This window comes from Grus americana, chromosome 27 (genome assembly GCF_028858705.1).
Source record: "Grus americana isolate bGruAme1 chromosome 27, bGruAme1.mat, whole genome shotgun sequence".
Classification (NCBI taxonomy): Eukaryota; Metazoa; Chordata; class Aves; order Gruiformes; family Gruidae; genus Grus; species Grus americana.
Genome location: NC_072878.1, coordinates 2,529,010 through 2,550,407, shown reverse-complemented (window position 1 = coordinate 2,550,407; position 21,398 = coordinate 2,529,010). Strand labels below are relative to the sequence as shown.

Below are 21,398 nucleotides of genomic sequence, written 5' to 3'. Positions count from 1 at the left end.
CTGAGTCCCTGTGATGGATCCACTCGGCTCCCTGACCAAACCAGCAGTAGTTTGGTTCAGGGTCCAAAGGAGGTAAAGGCCCAGGTGTAACCTGGCCAACAACTTCTCTACTTCCAGTCTGGTCTCTGAAAACAGGAGCAGAGGGACATGGTGAGCATTGATGTATATGGGCTTGGAAACTGGAACACCCATCACATGATTAAGACATGAGTAACAGGTGGTTCCTCCAAGACTCATTTGTCAAGGAACAAAGAAAGTTGTGGGTACAAGGAGTCTCATGCATACCTTTCCCATCACATGGAATTTGCCTACGAGCCAACCACTCTATTCCATAAATGTGGCAGCCTAAGGGTATCTTCTTTGAGCTCTCCCTGCTAAGCAGCTGGCTGCCCAGTGGTGATCTCTCCTTGAGCTGGGACACATCTCAAGGTTACTCCTTGAGGCTGAGACCTCTTACCCACTGCAGATCTTTGCTAAGTGACTGATATCGTGCTTAATCTTGTGTAAGAGTGCACTAAGATTTTGTATTGGTGACTTTGATTCTGTTTTGGTAGCTGTGAATCATTGTTATATCCTCTGTGCAGTAAGGAATAGAGTGATCCTTGCCATCCAAATTTGTTAAGGTGCAATAAAACCGCTTTTGCTGATACTTCTGGCAGTGGTTCTTTAATTGGTCTAAATCGCCCGTCTGTGACAAACTGGTGTAGTCAGCAGGAGTCTGGCTCAGGATTTGCGACAGGAGACCTTATTGCAGGCATACAGTGTATAGGGCAGGCTTACGGGAAGAGGGAGACTTTTTACCAGGGCCTGTAGTGATAGGACAAGAGGCTTTTAAACTGGAAGATGGTAGGTTTAGATTGAACATAAGGATGAAATTTTATCTGGTGAGGGTGGTGAGACACGGGCACAGGTTGCCCAGAGAAGTTGTGGATGCCCCATCCGTGGAAGTGTTCAATGCCAGGCTGGATGGGGCTTTGAGCAACCTGGTCTAGTGGAAGGTGGGTCCCCCATGGGGTCAGAAGTCCTTGAGGAGCCTGCTCCAGCATGGGCTTCCCACAGGGTCACAGCCTCCTTTGGGGGCAACCACCTGCTCTGGAATGGGGTCCTCCAAGGGCTGCAGGTGACTGTCTGCTCCAACATTAACCTCCATGGGCTGGCGGGGGTCAGCCTGCCTCACCATGGTCTTCTCCATGATTTGCAAGGGAATCTCTGCTCTGGTGTCTGCAGCACCTCCTCCCTCTCCTTCTTCCCTGACCTTGCTGTCTGCAGGATTTTTTCCTCACTGTTTTTTTTCCTACCTTACTCCTGTCTCACTCTGGCATTTGTGCCCTTTCTGACATATGCTTTCACAGAGGCACCACCAGCTTTGCTGATGAGCTCAGCTTGTGCCAGCAGTAGGGCTATTGCAGTGCTGGCTGGACTTGGCTGTGTAGGGCATGGGGCAACCCACTGTCTCTTCTGACAGGGGCTCCTGTTGCCCCTCCACTACTAAAAAAGTGGATGTAGAAACTCATACAGAGCAAAATGCTTGGCCCTGCTCTTCCACTGCCAAGAACTCCAAAGTACTCATTGGAGGGGAAGAGAAACAGAGAAGGCCTTGACACTGTGCACGCACTGCTCAGCAATAGCTAAAATATGGGTGTGTTATCACCACTGTTTGGGACACCAATGCAAAGCACCATATGAGCTGCTATGAGGAAAATTAACCCCATCCCACCTAGTCCCAGTACAATCCGCACCCTTATTCCACAGCATTTCCGTCATGCTCAGGTCCCACATTGATTGATACACCTGAGTGTACACATTCAGGATGTACACAATCGCCCAATTCCTGTGTTGTTGCATTTCTACACCCTACTCAAGCCTTTCCATTCTCTCTCTTTCTCGTTCCCACAATCCCCTCTTACCAACACTTACAACTTGTACTCCGTACTTAAACCATCTTTACTTCCGACAGTCAGGTTTACACATCCTCATTAACCACCACCCCCTGTTCCTTGACACACGCTGATATTGTTCACTCATTCCAGGCCCACTCCCTCCACCACCACGCATGTCAATGACTTGGGTCCCATCTGCCAAGGTGATCCCTCAAGACAGGTGAAGTACTCGCCCCATTCCTCGTGAGGATTGCCCACTGTTGGTTCAAGTGGTTCCTGCTGCCTTGCTTCCTAGCACATGCAACTCACATCATGGAGGATTTTCCCCCAAGGTTAGATCTCCTTGAGGTACACACCAGATCTCCCATCCTTCCACATTACCCGCCGAGTACAGCCAGGTCCTTGAGCCAAGACAATCTCACAGATGGGCTTGCTTGTTCCCAGGGGAGGAGCAGCCCACACTGCCTTCCCCAGCCAGCTCCCTGTGTGCGCTATGGGGACCTTACCTCCTCCCACAGTATGTGCAGGCTTTGTTTGGGCAGGACCAGGAAGGTTAGCAGATCCTCTGGTGTGTACCAGCTGAATGGCTTCTGCTAAACTGATCACCTGTCCAATATGACATGGAGCAGTGTCCCCGTGACTTTGGCCTGCTCCCTCAGCGTCCTTGGGTGAAGTCCCTCCCATCTCATGGACTGGCAAGGGTTGAGTTTGATCAAGTGACCCTAGATTTCATCCCCACCCACTGATGGTTGTTCTCCATGGGTTCTGCTTCAAGGTGCAAGGGCCTGGGAGACCTTGCTGATGAAGACTGAGCCAAAGGCAACATAGAACATCTCAGACCTATTTACACCTGCTCTTGCTAAGTTCTGCAGCAGCCCTGCACTGTCTTTGTTTCTTCTTCAACTTCAGTAGTAACATCTCATCTTGGTGCCATTGAGCTCCTTTGAGAGAGTCAACTGAATATCCTTATGGGCTGTTGCAGGAGGCTGTCCTTAGAGACCAGTGGTACTGAGCTCTGCTCAGCGCTCAGTACTTGTGCTCTGCCCTTCAGTGCTCCTGCCCATAAAATCCTGCAGTTGTTACTACCCTGTTGTCCATCCCGTAGTGAGGTCGATACTTCCCAGCTGCTCCATCAAACAGATGACAAGTTTCTCCTGATGACGTGGTTTAGGCCCAGCCGGCAGCTAAGCACCACGCGCTGCTCGCTCACCCCTCCCCCGGCAGGATGTGGAGAGAACAGAAAAACAAGGGCAAAGCCTCGAGGATTGGGATAAGGGCAGTTTACTGGAACACCAAGGAAGAGGGAAAACAATCAACAACAGTACTGATAACAGATATTCACAATGGGTGATAACAGAGAACAATTTACCGATCCAACCACCGACCCACTAGAAGCTCAGCCCATTCCAGAACCGCGCGGAAAACCGCGCCGCCCCCCCACTGCCCGACTAGCCCCCCTTTTATGGTGAGCATGATGTCACATGGTATGGAATAGCCCCCGGCCAGCTTGGGTCACCTGTCCTGGCTCCTTGTGAAATTAACTCTGTCCTTGCCAGAACCAGGACATTCGTAAAGGATCAGACACAACAGGACAGAGCCTCAAGGGAAGTGCTATGAACCCAAGCAATTACCTCTAACTATGATTATCAGAGAAATAAAAACCCAGAGTACTGGCCTAAAATATACTCCTGGAACTTTGCGAAGAAGGGGAGACAAATTACTATTGGTGGTGCAAGGTCCATTAGATTAGTGTCCTCAAGGCATCCTTGAGCTCCTGGTTCCTCATGCTGTAGATGAGGGGGTTCAGTGCTGGAGGCACCACTGAGTACAGAACTGCCACCACCAGGTCCAGGGATGGGGAGGAGATGGAGGGGGGCTTCAGGTGAGCAAATATGCCAGTGCTGATAAACAGGGAGACCACAGCCAGGTGAGGGAGGCACATGGAAAAGGCTTTGTGCCGTCCCTGCTCAGAGGGGATCCTCAGCACGGCCCTGAAGATCTGCACATAGGACAGCACAATGAAAATAAAACAACCAAAAACTAAAAAACAGCTTAATATAATAAGCCCAACTTCCCTGAGGTAGGAGCCTGAGCAGGAGAGCTTGAGGATCTGGGGGAGTTCACAGAAGAACAGGTCCAGGGCATTGCTGTGGCAGAGTGGTATAGAAAATGTATTGGCCATGTGCAGCACAGCATAGAGAAACCCACTGCCCCAGGCAGCTGCTGCCATGTGGACACAAGCTCTGCTGCCCAGGAGGGTCCCGTAGTGCAGGGGTTGGCAGATGGCAACATAGCGGTCGTAGGCCATGACAGTGAGAAGGAAATATTCTGCTGAGATCAGAAAGTAAAAGAAAAAGACCTGTACAACACATCCCCCATAGGAGATGGTCCTGGTGTCCCAGATTAAGTTGGCCATGGCTTTGGGCACAGTGGTGGAGATGGAGCCCAGGTCGAGGAGGGAGAGGTTGAGGAGGAAGAAGTACATGGGGGTGTGGAGGTGGTGGTCGCAGGCGATGGCAGTGATGATGAGGCCATTGGCCAGGAGAGCAGCCAGGTAGATGCCCAGGAAGAGCCAGAAGTGCAAGAGCTGCAGCTCCCGTGTGTCTGTGAATGCCAGGAGGAGGAACTCAGTGATGGAGCTGCTGTTGGACATTTGCTATTTCTTGGCATGGGGGCTGGTTCAAAAAAGCAAAGGACGGGGAAAAGTTAGGACAGACTCCTCTGAGCAAATCCATTCCATTTTCCATAGAAACACCCCCCAATTCAAATGCATTTCCCTTCTCTGGTTTGTGCTGGCTGAGTGTGTTGTGAGGAGCTGAGGAGTCAGCTGTGCTCAGCTGCAGTGGGGACATGGAGCTGGTTTGTGACACCTCCAGTGAAGACAAGCGATGTCAACTGTAATCCGCCTTCAATGGAGAAATTAAATCTCTGCACTCATGATTTGGAAGAGTGCGGGCTTCACAAGAGAAGCTTAGCATGTCCTTATAGGAATGTTGTCTGTGTTTTTCATTTTCGAATATTACATCAGGGGATTTTTCCTCTGAGGGTTAGAAATACACATTTTATCATGGAAAAAGGGAAGAGTCTTGAGACAGTTCAGGCAAAAGGACTCAGGTCTTTGTAGCTTCGTGCAGAGTCACGAGAGCTGAGGTGTCCACTAGACTGCTAATGAAATTGATTCTGTTGCCTTGACGTTGTCGACAAACATAAATAACTCTCTAAAAAATAGCCCAAAAAAAGACTCTAAGGAGAGCAGAGGAGTCCTGTTTCAAAGGGCAGATCTGGAAACTGTTCACTTTCCCTGCTCAGAGGTGGAGTTGTGATTAAGAAGGACACAGCCCCTCTCAGAGAAGCAAAGGCCTCTGAGAGGAGAGAACTGACCTCCAAGGGAAAGCTCAGCACTCCCTGGGATCCTACAGCACAGCCGTGCTCTTCTGGGGCAGCTCCCAAGCCCAGCAGCACAGGCAAAGCAGAGAGTCAGATGTCCTGAAGATGGGATGTCCTAAAGGCAGAGTCAGCTCATGGCTCAGCAGACAACACCCAGCAGACATCTAGAGTGAGGGACCACAAGAGAGCAGCCTGAAGGCAGCCTAGCCCAGGGCTTGGCTGCAGTTTCCTCCCACTCCCTGCCCATGTCTCTGCTGCCTGGAGCTGTCCCTGCCAGGAGCTGGTGCTCTGCCCACACCTCTCCTCCCTGTCCCTGCTCACAGAGCCCATCCCACCCTCTGTGTGCTCAGCTCTGCCCTGCAGACCCCTCCTGGAAGCAGGGCACTGCCCAAGGGGAAATCCATGCTCCTTGAGAAGTGCCATGGCAAATGTCCCAGGGGTGATCTGGAGCTGTGAGTAGCCTGGAAACACAAAGCACCCTCTCAAGAGCAGAAGGACCCTGCCCTGCCCTTCCAGGGGGTCGCTCCTTCCACCCACAGCTGCTCCCGGCAGTGCCCTGGGCAGCTCCCCGGGCAGGCTGAGTGCTGACCCTGGCAGGCGGCAGAGTCCCTGCCCCGGCACACAGCCCCTGGGCTGCAGGGACCCTGCTCTGAAGAAGGACACAACTGGGCACCCCTGCCTGCACACCTGCATTCCCAGCCACTCAAACTTGCCTCTGCACAGGGAGTCCACCTGGCAGATCCCAGGAGCTGTGGGCTCTGCCAGCTTGAGGAGATGCCTCCAGGAACCGCATCGGCATTGCCCTGCACCCAGAGACTCACCGTGTCAAGGGCTCTGAAGATTTCTCCTTGCGTGAGCTCTCAGCAAGCCTCCCATTTCCAACTGCCTTTAAGCTCTCTCTGCCTCGCTGTTCTCCCCTCGGTGCCTGCAGGCAGAGCCCTCAGCCCTGCTGTGCTCTGCAGAGGAGCTGCTCCTGGCCAGAGATGTCTCGCTGCAGCACAGCCCACTTGCCATGAGCTCCCTTTGTCCCAGGAGAGCAGCAGCAGAGGACCAGCCCAAGGCAGCATGGTAATGACCCCTCTGGTGGGTTTGGGGACGAGTCCATGAAGCTCAGGCCCTGAGAGGAAGCTGATGAAACCTCTGCAGAAGTCACAGTCCGATGATGCAAACTCCACAGTTTCTTGGAGCATTAATGGGTCCCCCTGAGGGCCATCCCTGACAAAGCAACTCTGGGGCTGGTTAGAGCAGGCAAGTGGAGGCAGTGATGACAGGTAGGCAAAGGCAATGGCAAGGTGGCTCTGATGCTGAGTAACCCTGGGTGTGTTTGATCAAGCCAAAGGGCCAAGCTGTGACCCCCAGCCCCTGGGAAGGGGGTTCCTGTAACACACACAGAGCTCAGGGCTCTTCCTGGGGCAGGGGTTTGTGGGGACGTACAATGCCAAGTGCAGGACAATGGTATGACACCTCCCAGGCCTTTGAGTGGAGACAAGGAGGCCATGAGGCCCTCGTGCTGTAAGGATTAGGTGTCTCCTGGTAGGCCTTGGTGAGACAGCCAACAGCCACAGCCAATGGGAGAAAGACCTCAACTTCAACCTTCAACTTTGTCATCTCCCTTGACCATCTCCACCACAGGTTGTCCTATGGTGTCCTATGCCTGCACCTGTTTCCTGGAAGGCTGTGGACATCCACTGTGCTTACCAACCTTGCTCTCACTTGAGCATCTTCCTACCCTTACTGATATCTCTCCATCCTCATGGGCTGTGTGTTGAAATATAAAGCTTTGGCTAATCCAGACTCTTGCTGGGTGGCCTGTCGTACCACAGAACTGCACTTGGAGTGATGTTTCGTGTAACTCAACGTGACATGACATCCTCATGCCTAGTCTCAACTTCCAAAGCTTCCCTTTGTGCCATTATTTCTTTCTTGTGCTGCTTTCCAATGTTGAGAAAAACTCCACCATCTCTGAAACCACACTTCAACCAGTCTCAAGATGGTCTGGGTGGCCACGGTCATCCTAATGCAGGCCTGTATGCAGGTGGCCTTGTTCATAGTGAACATGCACCACTGGCTTGTATGGTGTCCCACGTAGCGCCCAGACCCTTCTCCTCAGGGTCACTGCTCAGCCGGTCAGGTACAAGCCTGCCCTGATGACCGAGGTTACTCTGCCTTCTAATGCAGGACTGGCCACTTCTCCTTGTAACCCTCAAGAGGTTTGTGTTGACTAGCATCTCAAAGTATCTCAGGTCCCTCTGGACTGAAGCTCCATTTGGTCAGCGGTTAATGTTTGTGTGTGGGTGGCTCACCCTGATGGTGGTGGAGTCTCACAAGAGAGCAGCATGAGGAGTTGCAGGGCTCTACAGACCCAGGTAGGAATTGCCATGAACACCACCTCCAAAACACCAAATGAGATTACAAAACCAGCAAAACGAGGGCCAGCAGATGTGTTTGGTTTGTGTGGCAAGGTTTTGGTAGCAGGAGGAGGAGAGGCTACAGGGATGTCTTCTGTGAGAAGATGCCAGTGACAGTAATTAGTGAATGATCTCGCCTTGCCCTTATCTTGACACCCCCGAGCCTTTCGTTATATTTTCTCTCCCCTGTCCAGCTGAAGAGGGCAGTGACAGAGCGGCTTTGGTGGGCACCTGACGTCCAGCCAGGGTCAACCCACCACAACTGGGAGCACTGGTGTGGCACTGGGAGCACTGGAGGGAGCCTGTGAGCAGCTCTAGTAGAAATGCAGCCTAGAAATGTAGACTAGAAATGGAGTAGAAATGGAGACTAGAAGCACCGCAGGGAGCCTGGGAGCGGCTCTGGGAGCACTGGGGGGAGCCAGGGAGCCATAGTGGGAGAACTGGGGTGGCATTGGGACGAGTGGGGGAGACAGGGAGCCACCCTGGTTGCACTGAGGTGGCAGTGGCAGAACTGGGAGGGGAGCCAAGGACCGCCACTGGGAGAACTGAAGAAGCACTGGGAGAACCAAGGAGTGGCACTGGCTGCACTGGAGTGGCACTGGGAGCACTGGGCTGAGCCAGGGAGCCAAACTGGGAGCACTAGGGCAGAACTGGGAGGACTAGGGGGACCAAAGGAATTGCTCTGGAAGTACTGGGGCAGTACTGGGAGCACTGGGGGAATCCAGTGAATGGCACGGGGAGACCTGGAGCACAACTAGGAGCACTGCAGGGAGCCTGGGAGCTGGACTGGGAGCACTGAGGTGGCTCTGGGAGAACTCGAGGGAGGGGGGGAGGGGGGCAAAAAGCCACACCAGGTTCACTGTGAGGAGCCAGGAATCCACACTGGGAGCACTGGAGTGGCAGTGGGAGCCCTGCAGTGAGCTAGGGAGCAGCACCGACAGCACTCGGGTGGCACTGGGAGCACTGGGGCGGCACTGTGATCCACACTGGCAGCACTGGGGCAGAACTGGGAGCACCGGAATGAGCCAGGAAACCACACTGGGAGCACTGGGGAAACACTGGGAGCACTATGGCTGTACCGGGAGCTCTGGGGTGGCACTGGGAGCTGTACTGAGAGTACTGGGGAGATACTGGGAGAACTTGGGGGAGCCACTAATCGGCACCGGGAGCACTGGTGTGGAACCGGGAGCACTGCAGGGAGCCAGGGAGCTGCTCTGGGAGTACTGGGGCAGCACTGGGAGAACCAGGGCAGCACTCTGATCCTCACTGGCAGCACTGGAGTGTCACTGGGAGGACTTCTCACCTCCGTGCCTGGCAAGATGATGGAGCGGATCCTCCTGCGAACTGTGCTCAGGCACATGGAAAACCAGGAGGTGATTGGTGACAGCCACCATGGCTTCACTAAGGGCAAATCCTGCCTGACAAAGTTGGTGGCCTTCTACGAATGGGGTTACAGCATTGGTGGATAAGGGAAGAGTGACTGACGTCACCTACCTGGACTTGTGCAAGGCATTTGACACTGTCCCACATGACATCCTTCTCTCTAAATTGGAGAGACATGGATTCGATGGAGGGACCACTCGGTGGATAAGGAATTGGCTGGATGGTCACACTCAGAGACTTGTGGTCAACGGCTCAATGTCCAAGTGCAGACCAGTGACGAGTGGTGTTCCTCAGGGGTTGGTATTTGGACTGGAACTGTTTAACATCTTTGTCGGTGACATGGACAGCTGGATCGAGTGCGCCCTCAGCAAGTTTGCCGATGACACCAAGCTGTGTGGTGTGGTCGACACGGTGGAGGGAAGGGATGCCATCCAGAGGGACCTTGACAGGCTGGAGAGGTGGGCCCGTGCGAAACTCATGAAGCTCAACAAGGCCAAGTGCAAGGTCCTGCACATGGGTCGGGGCAATCCCAAGCACAGCTACAGGCTGGGTGCAGAATGGATTGAGAGCAGCCCTGAGGAGAAAGACTTGGGGGTGTTGATTGATGAAAATCTCAACATGAGCCAGCAATGAGTGCCTGCAGCCCAGAAAGCCAACCATGTCCTGGGCTGCATCAAAAGCAGCGTGACCAGCAGGTTGAGGGAGGGGACTCTGCCACTCTGCTCTCCTCTCATAAGACCCCACCTGCAGTACTGCGTCCAGCTCTGGGGTCCCCAGTACAAGAAAGACATGGAGCTGTTGGAGTGAGTCCAGAGGAGGCCAGGAAGATGATCAGAGGGCTGGAGCACCTCTCCTGTGAAGACATACTGAGAGAGTTGGGGTTGTTTAGCATGGAGAAGAGAAGGTTCTGCGGAGATCTAGTTCTTTCTAGGTCTTCCAGTACCTGAATGGGGCCTACAGGAAAGCTGGAGAGGGACTGTTTCTCAGGGAGTGTCGTCACAGGACAAAGGGGAATTGGGTTTAAACTAAAAGAGGGTAGATTCACACTAGATGTTTGGAAGAAATTCTTCATTGTGAGGGTGGTGAGGCACTGGAACAGGTTGCCCAGAGAAGCTGTGGATGCCCCATCCCTGGATGATTTGAAGGCCAGGTTGGAAGGAGCTTTGGGCAGCCTGGTCTAGTGGAGGGTGTCGCTGGCCATGGCAGAGGGGCTGGAACTAGATGACCTTTGAGGTCCCTTCCAACCCCAAGCCATTCTGTGATGATTCTAACAGAAGGAGATATTCAGAAAGCTGGTTAAAATCTCCTTTTATGAAGAATAAAAAAAAAAAAAAACAAAACACCAGTTTAGACTTAAATGACAGATGAGCAGAGCTTTAAGTGATGTGGAGGGAAGTGATGCCATCTGTCCCAGGTAAGTTTTTGTACTCCAGTGATAGAACAGAGTGGGGTAAATTCAGTGTTATAATCACAGTCAGTTCCTTGGCAGGTAGAACTGGTGGAGAATTTTTATTGTCATTCCTGTTCTGTCTAGTGAGAGGGTGCATACAGAGTGCGTATAACAGAAAGAATCTCAGAAGATTATGAAAAAGTGAAAGATTTGAAACAGGGAAGAAACATCTGAATAGAACAGAACAGAACAGAACAGAATAGAACAGAATAGTTCAAGCTGGAAGGGACCATCTACTCCAACTGCAGAATAGGGCTGATATCACTCAAGCCATTAAAGATCAAAGGGGCTTTGGATTATTGGGTGTGCGGTCACTGGTGTGTACATGTTCTGGCAGGGGCTTTTCCAAAGGCAACCATCACCTCAGCCGATGTACCTCCACTGTGAACTTATCCACAGGTCACTGTCCATTTGACTCCTGTTCATACTGAAGTTTTAGCAAGTTCCCTTGCTGCCCCCAAAGCTACTCACTGGTGGGAGCAGAGTGGAGAAAAGAGATGAGATGCCCTGCAGGACTTCATGCTTACAAAGAAGGAAGAGCTGGTCAGAGATGTAACATTCAGGGGCGAGAAAGCAGAGTGTAGGATCCTGAGAGAAGGGAAGAAGGCCAAGAGCAGGACTTGAGGAGAGCAGAAGCTGACCTCCTGGCCGCCATGCTTGGAAGAATCCCATGGGATATGGGCCAGCAGAGAAGAGAGTTGCAGAGACCTGTTTGATGCGCCTAATGCAGAAAGAAAAGGTGGCCGGGGGAAGGCATGGATGAGAAAGGAGCTGCTGACGAAAAACCAAGCATGAAGAGGAAGCACAGAGAAGATGGAAGGTGGCTGCCTTCCAGCCTCAATGGTGCTGTGCTGCTGGGCTGGAGAGAGACATTTGTACGTGAGTGTCTCTCTGTGCATGGGGGAACTGGGGAGCTGAGGTGATCCTGGGGCCAGCGCCTGGATAGACAGAAGGTCTAAGACCAGCTCCTGGAGGGATCCATGCTGTCTGAGTGTCTACACAGCTATACATTTTCGTCTAATATCACCATGCGTCAAACAGCCCCACCCTCCTTTCTCCTTTCTCCGCTGACCCTGGTTTAGCTTGCTTTGTACCCTCCTTTGGTGTTTTGCAGACTCTCTTCATGGCAATTCCTCCCTGGGTCTGTAGAGATCTGCAACTCCTCATGCTGTTCTCTTGTGAGACTCCACCATCATCAGGGTGAGCCACCCGCACACAAACAGTAACCGCTGACCAAATGGAGCTTCAGTCCAGAGGGACCTGGAGAAACTCGGGGATTTGGCCAAAAGAAACCTCATGACATTGACAAGGAGAATTGGCCAGTCTGGCCTCAGGGAGAAGAACCAATCTGTACATCAGGGCCAGCTGGGACCTGCTGTGCTGAGGAGGGACTCTGAGGAGGAGAAGGGCCTGGCAACTGTGAGGGACACCATCCGAGCCAGGGGATTCTGCTCACTGTGAAGAAGGCCACTTGCATATGGGCCTGCATTAGGATGAGCATGGTCCCCCAGAGCAGGGCAGTTCTTCTGGCCCTTGACACCGCACTGGTAGGGACCCCCACACATGGCTTTGTCCCAGTTCTCGGCTCCCTCTTTTGCTGGAGCTGGGAGGAGCTGGAGAGTGGCCAGAGGAGATGTGGCCAGGTGGAGTTTGGGGCCTTAAGCAGATGGGCTGTGTGGAGGGGCTGAGAGACCTGGGCTTCTTTGGCCCCTTTGCCCAGTGGTGGAGAGGCTCGGGGCAGTCTAGGAGTAGCCTGACACTGCTTGAAAGGTGATTTCAGAGATGGTGGAACTTTTCTTAAATCTGGGAAACATCATGAGATGCCACAAAGTGCATGTTGGGAGGTTGAGATGGGACACGAGGAGAAAGAAATGTCCCTGCAAGCGCAGTTCTGTGGTACAAGAGGCCACCCAGCAAGAGTCTGGATTAGCCAGAGCTTTGCATTTCAATGAGCAGTCTGTGAGGATGGAGAGATATCAGTAAGGGTAGGAAGATGCTCAGGTGAGACCCAAGTTGGTGAGCAGGCTGGGTGTCAAGAGCCTGCAGGGAAAGAGGTGCAGGTGTGGGACACCATAGGACATGCTGTGGTGGAGACATCTGGGGGCAGTGGCAAGGCTAAAAGCCCCCAACACAGCCAAGGTCTTGGTCTGCTGGGCTGTGGCTGTTCTCTCTGCAGGTGATGCCTGTGAGGAGACATCTTCTCATTAGAGCACCAGGACTTCATCGCCCCCTTGTCACAACCTGTGAGCCTGAGAAAGAGTGTGTGGTAGTCCTGCTCTAGGCATTGCACATCCCCACATCACAGTGGCCCAGGAAGAGCCCTGAGCCCTGTGTGTGAGGGACAGGGTCTCCCTTCCCAGGGGCTGGGGGTCACAGCTAGGCCCTTTGGCTTGATGAAACGCATCCAGGATTACTCAGCATCAGAGCCACCTTGCCATTGCCTTTGCCTACCTGTCATCACTGCCTCCACTTGCCTGCTCTAACCAGCCCCAGAGTTGCTTTGTCAGTGATGGCCCTCAGGGGGACCCATTAATGCTCCAAGAAACTGTGGAGTTTGCATTGGACTGTGACTTCTGGAGAGGTTTCATCAGCTTCCTCTCAGGGTCTGAGCTTCATGGACTCATCCCCAAACCCACCAGAGGGGTCATTAACATGCTGCCTTGGGCTGGTCCTCTGCTGCTGGTCTCTTGGGACAAAGGGAGCTCATGGCAAGTGGGCTGTGCTGCAGAAAGACATCTCTGGCCAGGAGCAGCTCCTCTGCAGAGCACAGCAGGGCTGAGGGCTCTGCCTGCAGGCACCGAGGGGAGAACAGCGAGGCAGAGAGAGCTTAAAGGCAGTTGGAAATGGGAGGCTTGCTGAGAGCTCACGCAAGGAGAAATCTTCAGAGCCCTTGACACGGTAAGTCTCTGGGTGCAGGGCAATGCCGATGCGGTTCCTGGAGGCATCTCCTCAAGCTGGCAGAGCCCACAGCTCCTGGGATGTGCCAGGTGGACTCCGTGTGCAGAGGCAAGTTTGAGTGGCTGTGAATGCAGGTGTGCAGGCAGGGGTGCCCAGTTGTGTCCTTCAGAGCAGGGTCCCTGCAGCCCAGGGGCTGTGTGCCAGGGCAGGGACTCTGCTGCCTGCCAGGGTCAGCACTCAGCCTGCCCGGGGAGCTGCCCAGGGCACTGCAGGGAGAAGCTGTGGGTGGAAGGAGCAACCCGCTGGAAGGGCAGGGCAGGGTCCTTCTGCTCTTGAGAGGGTGCTGCGTGTTTCCAGGCTACTCACAGCTTCAGATCACCCCTGGGACATTTGCCATGGCACTTCTCAAGGAGCATTGGGATCCCCTTGGGCAGTGCCCTGCTGCCAGGAGGGGTCTGCAGGGCAGAGCTGAGCACACAGAGGGTGGGATGGGCTCTGTGAGCAGGGACAGGGAGGAGAGGTGTGGGCAGAGCACCAGCTCCTGGCAGGGACAGCTCCAGGCAGCAGAGACATGGGCAGGGAGTGGGAGGAAACTGCAGCCAAGCCCTGGGCTAGGCTGCCTTCAGGCTGCTCTCTTGTGGTCCCTCACTCTAGATGTCTGCTGGGTGTTGTCTGCTGAGCCATGAGCTGGCTCTGCCTTTAGGACATCCCATCTTCAGGACATCTGACTCTCTGCTTTGCCTGTGCTGCTGGGCTTGGGAGCTGCCCCAGAAGAGCACGGCTGTGCTGTAGGATCCCAGGGAGTGCTGAGCTTTCCCTTGGAGGTCAGTTCTCTCCTCTCAGAGGCCTTTGCTTCCCTCAGAGAGGGGCTCTGTCCTTCTCTCTCAATCACAAATCCACCTCTGGGATGGGAAGCAGTTTTCAGATCTGCCCTTTGAAACACAACTCCCCTGCTCTCATCATCTTGTTTTGGGGATTATTGAAAGTGTCATTTGTGTGTGATATCATCTTCAAGGCAGCACAAGCAAAAGTGCAGGGCAGCTGGCTGACAGTCTAAAGGACACTGCAGCTCTCGTGACTCTGCACTAAGCTACAAAGAGCTGAGTCTTTTTGCCTGTCCTTCCTCAAGACCCTTCCTATTTTCCATCCTAAAATGAGTATTTCTACCCCTCACAAGAACACTCCTCAGATGTGACAGTGGAAAATAAAAAGCACAGACAAAATTCTTACAAGGACATACTAAGCCGCTCTTGTGCATCCTGGGAACTTCTGAGTCATGACGGCAGGGACTGAATTTTACCATTAGAAGTGGATTACATCTGACATTGATTTTTAACATTTGAGCTTTCACAAACCAGCTCCATGTACCCACTGCAGCTGAGCACAGCTGACTCCTCAGCTGCTTACAACACATCAGCCAGCACAAAGCAGAGAAAGGAAAAGCATTTCAGCATGGGGGTTTTACTATGAAAAAATGGAGTGGCATTGCTCAGAGAAATCTGTCACAATTTTCCTTGTCCTTCCTTTATTCACCCAACCAGCCTCAATGTCAAGAAACAGCAGATGTCCAATGGCAGTTCCATCACTGAGTTCCTCCTCTTGGCATTCACAGACACACGGGAGCTGCAGTTCTTGCACTTCTGGCTCTTCCTGGGCATCTACCTGGCTGCTCTCCTGGCCAATGGCCTCATCATCACTGCCATAGCCTGCGACCACCACCTCCACACCCCCATGTACTTCTTCCTCCTCAACCTCTCCCTCCTCGACCTGGGCTCCATCTCCACCACTGTCCCTAAAGCCATGGCCAATTCCCTCTGGGACACCAGGGCCATCTCCTACACAGGATGTGCTGCTCAGGTCTTTTTCTTTTTCTTTCTGATGTCAGCAGAGTTGTCCCTTCTCACAGTCATGTCCTATGACCGCTATGTTGCCATCTGCCAACCCCTGCACTACGGGACCCTCCTGGGCAGCAGAGCTTGTGTCCACATGGCAGCAGCTGCCTGGGGCAGTGGGTTTCTCAATGCTGTGCTGCACACGGCCAGTATATTTTCTTTACCACTCTGCCAAGGTAATGCCTTGCACCAGTTTTTCTGTGATATCCCCCAGATCCTCAAGCTCTCCTGCTCAGACACCTACCTCAGGGAAGTTGGGCTTCTTACATTAAGTGGTTTTTTAGGTTTTGGCTGTTTTGTTTTCATTGTGGTGTCCTATGTGCAGATCTTCAGGGCTGTGCTGAGGATCCCCTCTGAGCAGGGACGGCACAAAGCCTTTTCCATGTGCCTCCCTCACCTGGCTGTGGTCTCCCTGTTTGTCAGCACTGTCATATTTTCTCACCTAAAGCCCCCCTACATCTCTTACCCATCCCTGGACCTGGTGGTGGCAGTTCTGTACTCGGTGGTACCTCCAGCAGTGAACCCCCTCATCTACAGCATGAGGAACCAGGAGCTCAAGGAGGCCATTAGGAAAGTGATTTCATGGATGTTTCTCATGAAAAATTTATCTCAGTTATGATATACTTCCCATCTCTCTTTCACAAGTGACTGCCAGGGTAACCAATATCAGGCCTTTATTTGGTTTCTTTGTTTATCATTATCCTCAGAGTTATCTGTTTGTTCATTTGTGTCTATTTTGTTCCTAATGAAATGTTCAGATTCATCTCAGTTCTACTGAGGAATGAACTTGCTCTGCCTCACCTGTATAAAAGGGTTGTCTGACCCTGGGACTCTCTCATCGCACCTCTGTAATAAAGTGGCATCTCCTCAATGCAGTTCCTCACGATTGAGCTGTTCTTCCAAAGCTGATGTCAACAACAGGCCCAAGGAATTTCACCCCCAAAGGGCCTGTTTCTCCTTGCGTTTTGGAGAGAAAAGCTCACTGTCACTTTGGGAGCTGTTAGAGACCGAGGGGTGGAATTTGGACTCAACCATTGGAGTGTGGTGAGAATGGAGATGGTGAGTGGTCTCTGAGGTACATACCCAGGGCTATCCCACATGTGACAGTGCAGAGGACATCCCCCCAGAGGGGAATCTGCAGCTGCCTGCAGATCTCTGTGGTGGGCAGTGGCTGGACCCACCCCAAGGTGAGCGATTGCCCGAGCTGCATTCACCCAAAGAATCCTGGTATCTGCAAGGAAACAAAGACAGAGATGACCAGTAACAGACCAACTCCTGATTTGGCTTTGCATGTGTGCGCAGCTTTTGCTTTACCTGTGAAACTGCCTTCATCTCACCCCACAAGTTCACTCACTTTTACCCTTTGGATTCTTCTTCCCCATCCTGCTGGGAGGGAGGGAGGGAGCGAGCAGCTGTGTGGGGCTGAGCTGCCTACCGGGTTACACCACACCACCAGGACATGTTCTTGGGACAACCTCCCCCACCCATCTGCCAGCTCTTACCCCACAAGTCACTCCCAGACAAAGCTCCTCACCTGGGGCTGAGCTGGACGACTGGGGTCCAGCTGTGACCAGAGAGAGGACAAGGCTTCTCCTGGGTCCTCTGCAGCCTTTGTGATCCCCACAGATCAAGGTAGCATGCAGAGGAGAACCTGGGAACATGCAGACCATGCCCATGCCCATGAGGGCCCTCCAGAAGAGTCCCTCAGTCTAAATGTCCAGCCTGGCTTGCTTTTGCATGAAGAGAGAGAGGAGAAACTGCCCCAGGAGCCTCCTGCCAGACCCATCTCCTCATGCCACCTTTCCAGCCCTGGCCATTCACCATGGTCCTTGGGAGGGCTGACCTTTGCCATGTCCTGCGGGGCTCAGTGGCCGTGTCGCTAGGAGAGGCAGTCCTGCCCAGCCTCTGTCCTGGCCCAGAGCCCTGCAAAGTGCAGAGCAGGGCTGACTGGGAACCAGCACCTGGGACGCAGCTCAGCCTGGGCAGGGGCAGGGTGCTGGGGGAGGCTGCCCAAGCAGGAGGGCCACTGGGGGCTGGGGCACTGCGAGCTGCTGTGGGGGATGATGCCAAGGGAGACTTTTCTCCACCACTGAACACCCCTTGCCCCAGGGGATGTGCACAGCAGGGCCATGGGGCCATGTGTGGGGCTGCATCTGCACAGGGGAGGGAATGCCCACAGCAGACACAATGCTCCAGGGAGCTCCCACACTGCTGGGACCTCAGAATTACCCCCAGCCCCCAGCCAGGCAGGGCTCTCGCCCTTCTTACTGCGATGGTGCCAGTGGACATGTGCTGGCTCAGGAGAAAGCACTGACCAATCTGATTGACCTCTCAAGTTCTCCCTGCTCAGAGCAGACCACGGGGCTAGAGACCTCCATAGGTCCCTTCCCAGCCAAACCTCTGTAGGGAGAGGGGATAAGCAGTGGAGGTGAGGGTAGTGTGTTGAGGCATTGCTGGCATTTTTAATCCCTGGCTAAGTCTGTCCTCGGGATTATGCATTGAATGACTTCATCCTCAAAAGGAGGCTCTGCTCCATGGGCACAAGGAGTCAAACCAGCACTGGGCTACCACCAAAATGGCTTCACTAAGTGCAAACTGTGTCTGACAAATTTTGTGGCCTTTAACAATGGTGTTAGAGCATTGGTGGATAAGGGAAGAGTGACAGACGTCATCTACCTGGACTTGTGCAAAGCATTTGACACCAACCCACATGAAGTCCTGGTGTCTAAATGGGACAGATGTGAAATCAAGGGAGGGACCACTTGGTGGATAAGGAATTGGCTGGATGGTCGCACTCAAGGAGTTATGGTCAACAGCTCCATGTCCAAGTGGAGATCAGTGACGAGTGGTGTTCCTTGGAGGTTGGACTGGTGCTGTTTAACATTGTTGTGGGTGACATGGATAGTGGGACCGAGTGCACCCTCAGCAAGTTTGCCGACGACACCAAGCTGTGAGGTATGGTCGACACACTAGAGGGAAGAGATGCCATCCAGAGGGACCTTGACAGGCTTGATAGGTTCACCCTGTGAACCTCATGAAGCTCAACAAGGCCAAGTCCAAGGTCCTGCACGTGGGTCGGCACAATCCCAAGCACAGGTACAGGCTGGGTGGAGAATGGATTGAGAGCAGCCCTGAGGAGAAGGAGTTGGGAGTGTTTATTGATAAAAAGCTGAACATGAGCTGGTAATGTGCACTTGCAGCCCAGAAAGCCAACTGTGTTTTGGGCTGCATCAAAAGCAGCGTGACCAGCAGGCTGAGGGAGGGGATTCTCCCACTCTACTGTGCTCTTGTGAAACACCACCTGGAGTACCGCGTCCAGCTCTGGGGGCCCCAGAACAAGAAAGACATGGAGCTGTTGGAGCGAGTCAAGAGCGGGCCACAAAGATGCTCAGAGGGCTGGAGCACCTCTCCTGTGAAGACAGGCAGAGACAGTTGGGGTTGTTCAGCCTGGAGAAGAGAAGGCTCCAGGGAGACCTTGTAGCAGCCTTCCAAAACCTAAAGGAGGCCTACAGGAAGGATTGAGAAGGACTCTTTATCAGGGAGTGTAGTGACAGGACAAGGGGTAATGGCTTTAAACTGAAGGAGTGTAGATGTAGATTAGATATTAGCAAGAAATTCTTCCCTGTGAGGGTGGTGAGGCACTGGCACAGGTTGCCCAGAGAAGCTGTGGATGCCCCATCCCTGGAAGTCTTCAAGGCCAGGTTGCATGGGGCTTTGGGAAACGAGGCCTAGTGGAAGATGTCCCTGCCCATGTCAGGGAGGTTGGAACTAGATGATCTTTGAGATCCCTTCCAACTCAAATCATTCTATGATTCTATGCTTCTATGAAAACACTCTCCCGCACTGCATGCCACGGCCAAGCTGCACCTAGTGATGCCCACCTTCCACAAGGCATAGTCATACAAGAAATGATTTCGACAGAGAGATAGGAAAGGAGAGATGAAATACAATTCAGGAGTTGATTGAAGAGATAATAAGACCCCTGAAAGAAAGGGCAAGTTTCTAACTGCCTGAAGCTCAAAGCAGCCACCTGATGGTTGGGAGGAATCTGAATGACCAAAAAGCAAGGGGAGGGGGAAGCCTGGAGAGCCATGGGAAGGGCCTATGTCCACTTACTTTGCTGAAAAGATGCCCTTAGACACGGTCCTTTAACCAGGAGAGCTGCAACACCTGGAAGGGGAGGGAGGTTAAACACACAGTGAAATAGAGTAGTGGTAAGGCAAGAATGAGCAAAGATCAGTGTTTCTTATCCCATGATTAATGCAATTCTTGGAAATCCCCATTGCGGGCATGGTGGGGAAACATTGTCATTTCATGAAAAGTACTCAAATGTTTCAGCTGATAAAAATGTGCTGACATCTCTTTGAATGTCTAAACCCGTTGTTCACCCTTCCAGGCAGATCTCAGCTGTCTGACCAAAACCACCCACGGGCACTTGTAGGGGCCCCAGCGTAGCTGAGGGGCTTGCCTGGGACTGGCAGCTGTCAAAGAGGAGCTGTGGGAGACCAGAGCCCCTGGGGAGCTGCAGGTGGAGGCTGGGCAAGGGGTCCCAGGGCATCTACACTGGCACCGAGCTTCTGTGTCCCTGAGACTGAAGGCATTAGTGTCCTACAAGTAACCCCAGTTCTGGAAAACAAGTTCCTTTTCAAAAAAGGAAAAAAACCAGCACATCCCATAGAAGACCAGAATATTAGAAGAAAAGAAAACTAGGAGGAATTGTAAAAAATGAGAAGTGTGTTGACACATTTTCGTTTCTTTAGATGTTTTTCTTATCTTCTTCATTTCTTTTTTTTTATTTCAATGGCAGGGAATATATTAATTAGCATGTGTGAAGCTATAGCATTAAAAAAAAAAAATAGTGTGTTGTACAAAAACCCCATGCCTACCCCCAAAAACTCCCCTGCCCAGGAAAGCGTATGTATGCACCTTACTCAAAAGACAGAAGCAGCAATAAGCTGTCTTGAGATAAAATAATAATTTGACAGAGTTCCATAAGTTGGCTGGAATTTAACAAAGTGGATTTAACAGTGGTTTGACAAGGTTCAGCAGGTTTGGCCCTGTGAGGTGCCCACACCTGAGCTGTCTGTCCTCATGCACTCCTCATGCACACGGGGTGTTCAGAGACACGAGTCCTTCCCTTGCAGACGCAGAGGCAGTGCATGGCAGCAGTCACAGTGTCTCGCTGGGCTCCTGTTGCCACGTCAGGAGGCTGGGAGGCACCTCAGCCCTGCGCTGTATCGCCCTGCTCTGCACTCGCCTGAGGTGCCCCAAGGCAGGAGGAATGGACACGGGGGCCTGGGTTCAAGGAAGCCCACCCCAGTGCTGCATGCAGGTGGTTTCCCAGGGGATGTTACTCTCTAAGTCAAGTGACCTGGGGACACTGTGTGTCCCACACACCTTCATGGTGTCCCCAGGAACAGCTGTGGGCATTTGTGCTCACTCAGGTTCCTCCCACCACACGCACACCATGTGCATGCTTACGACTCGTCTGTACGATGCCAAGATGGACTTGTGATCTGGTCACTCGGTGTCCCTCCGTGGAGGCACAAACAACCCCTCTGAGCTGGGGTGGGAGGCCAGTGCTGGCAATGGTGGTTGTTCTTGGCTGCTGTGTGACGATGACCCCGGGGCAGCTTTCCCGGGGTGCCCAGCACACATGGGCACAGAGCAGGTCCTGCTCTGCTGGTGCTTCATGGCTCTGCCAGGAGGCCTGGCTGTGCGAGGACACTGCTGTGTGCCCCCACCCTGCACACTCACGCAGCTGAGGTGGACGCCGGTGTTTCCCTCTCGCTGGCACTTCCCAGCCCAGACATCCCAGCCCCTTCCCAGCTCCCAGCCCTCTCCCCAGGTGAGCAGAGCATCCCAGTCTGTGCTGGTCCCTCAGCAGGAAATGGAGAAGATGGAGGTGAGTGACAGTGTCTCTCTGGCTGGCATGCTGAGGAGATCTCCATGCCAGGCAGCCTGCAGCCCCCCTGCCAGTCCCGCTCCCCAGGACAGCACAGAGTCCTGGCCCTGGGGCTCCTCTGGCAGCTCCTGCTGCCCCAGTGGCAGGGCAGCCTGCCCCAAGCTGGCACCCGCAGCCAAGGCTTTCTCTTTCCAT

The 21,398-nt window shown here is 53.1% G+C and overlaps 2 protein-coding genes across 2 annotated transcripts; one reads left to right on the top strand and one right to left on the bottom strand.

The window, feature by feature from the left end:
* Window positions 1–3,678: 3,678 nt before the first annotated feature.
* On the bottom strand, window positions 3,679–4,533 carry LOC129197010 (olfactory receptor 14A16-like; the record flags this gene model as incomplete). Its single annotated transcript, XM_054804978.1, has 1 exon — window positions 3,679–4,533. A coding segment is annotated over exon 1 (855 nt), but the record flags the coding sequence as incomplete, so codon positions are not given.
* A 10,436-nt stretch (window positions 4,534–14,969) lies between these two features.
* Window positions 14,970–15,917, top strand: LOC129196918 (olfactory receptor 14C36-like). The gene has a single exon (XM_054804886.1). The coding sequence runs from the start codon at window positions 14,970–14,972 to the stop codon at window positions 15,915–15,917; it is 948 nt and encodes a 315-aa protein (XP_054660861.1).
* Window positions 15,918–21,398: the final 5,481 nt, after the last annotated feature.

What these genes read in the sequence shown, in the direction of transcription:
- LOC129196918 (XM_054804886.1), top strand. Translation starts at nt 14,970, where the DNA reads ATGTCCAATGGCAGTTCCATCACTGAGTTCCTCCTCTTGGCATTCACA.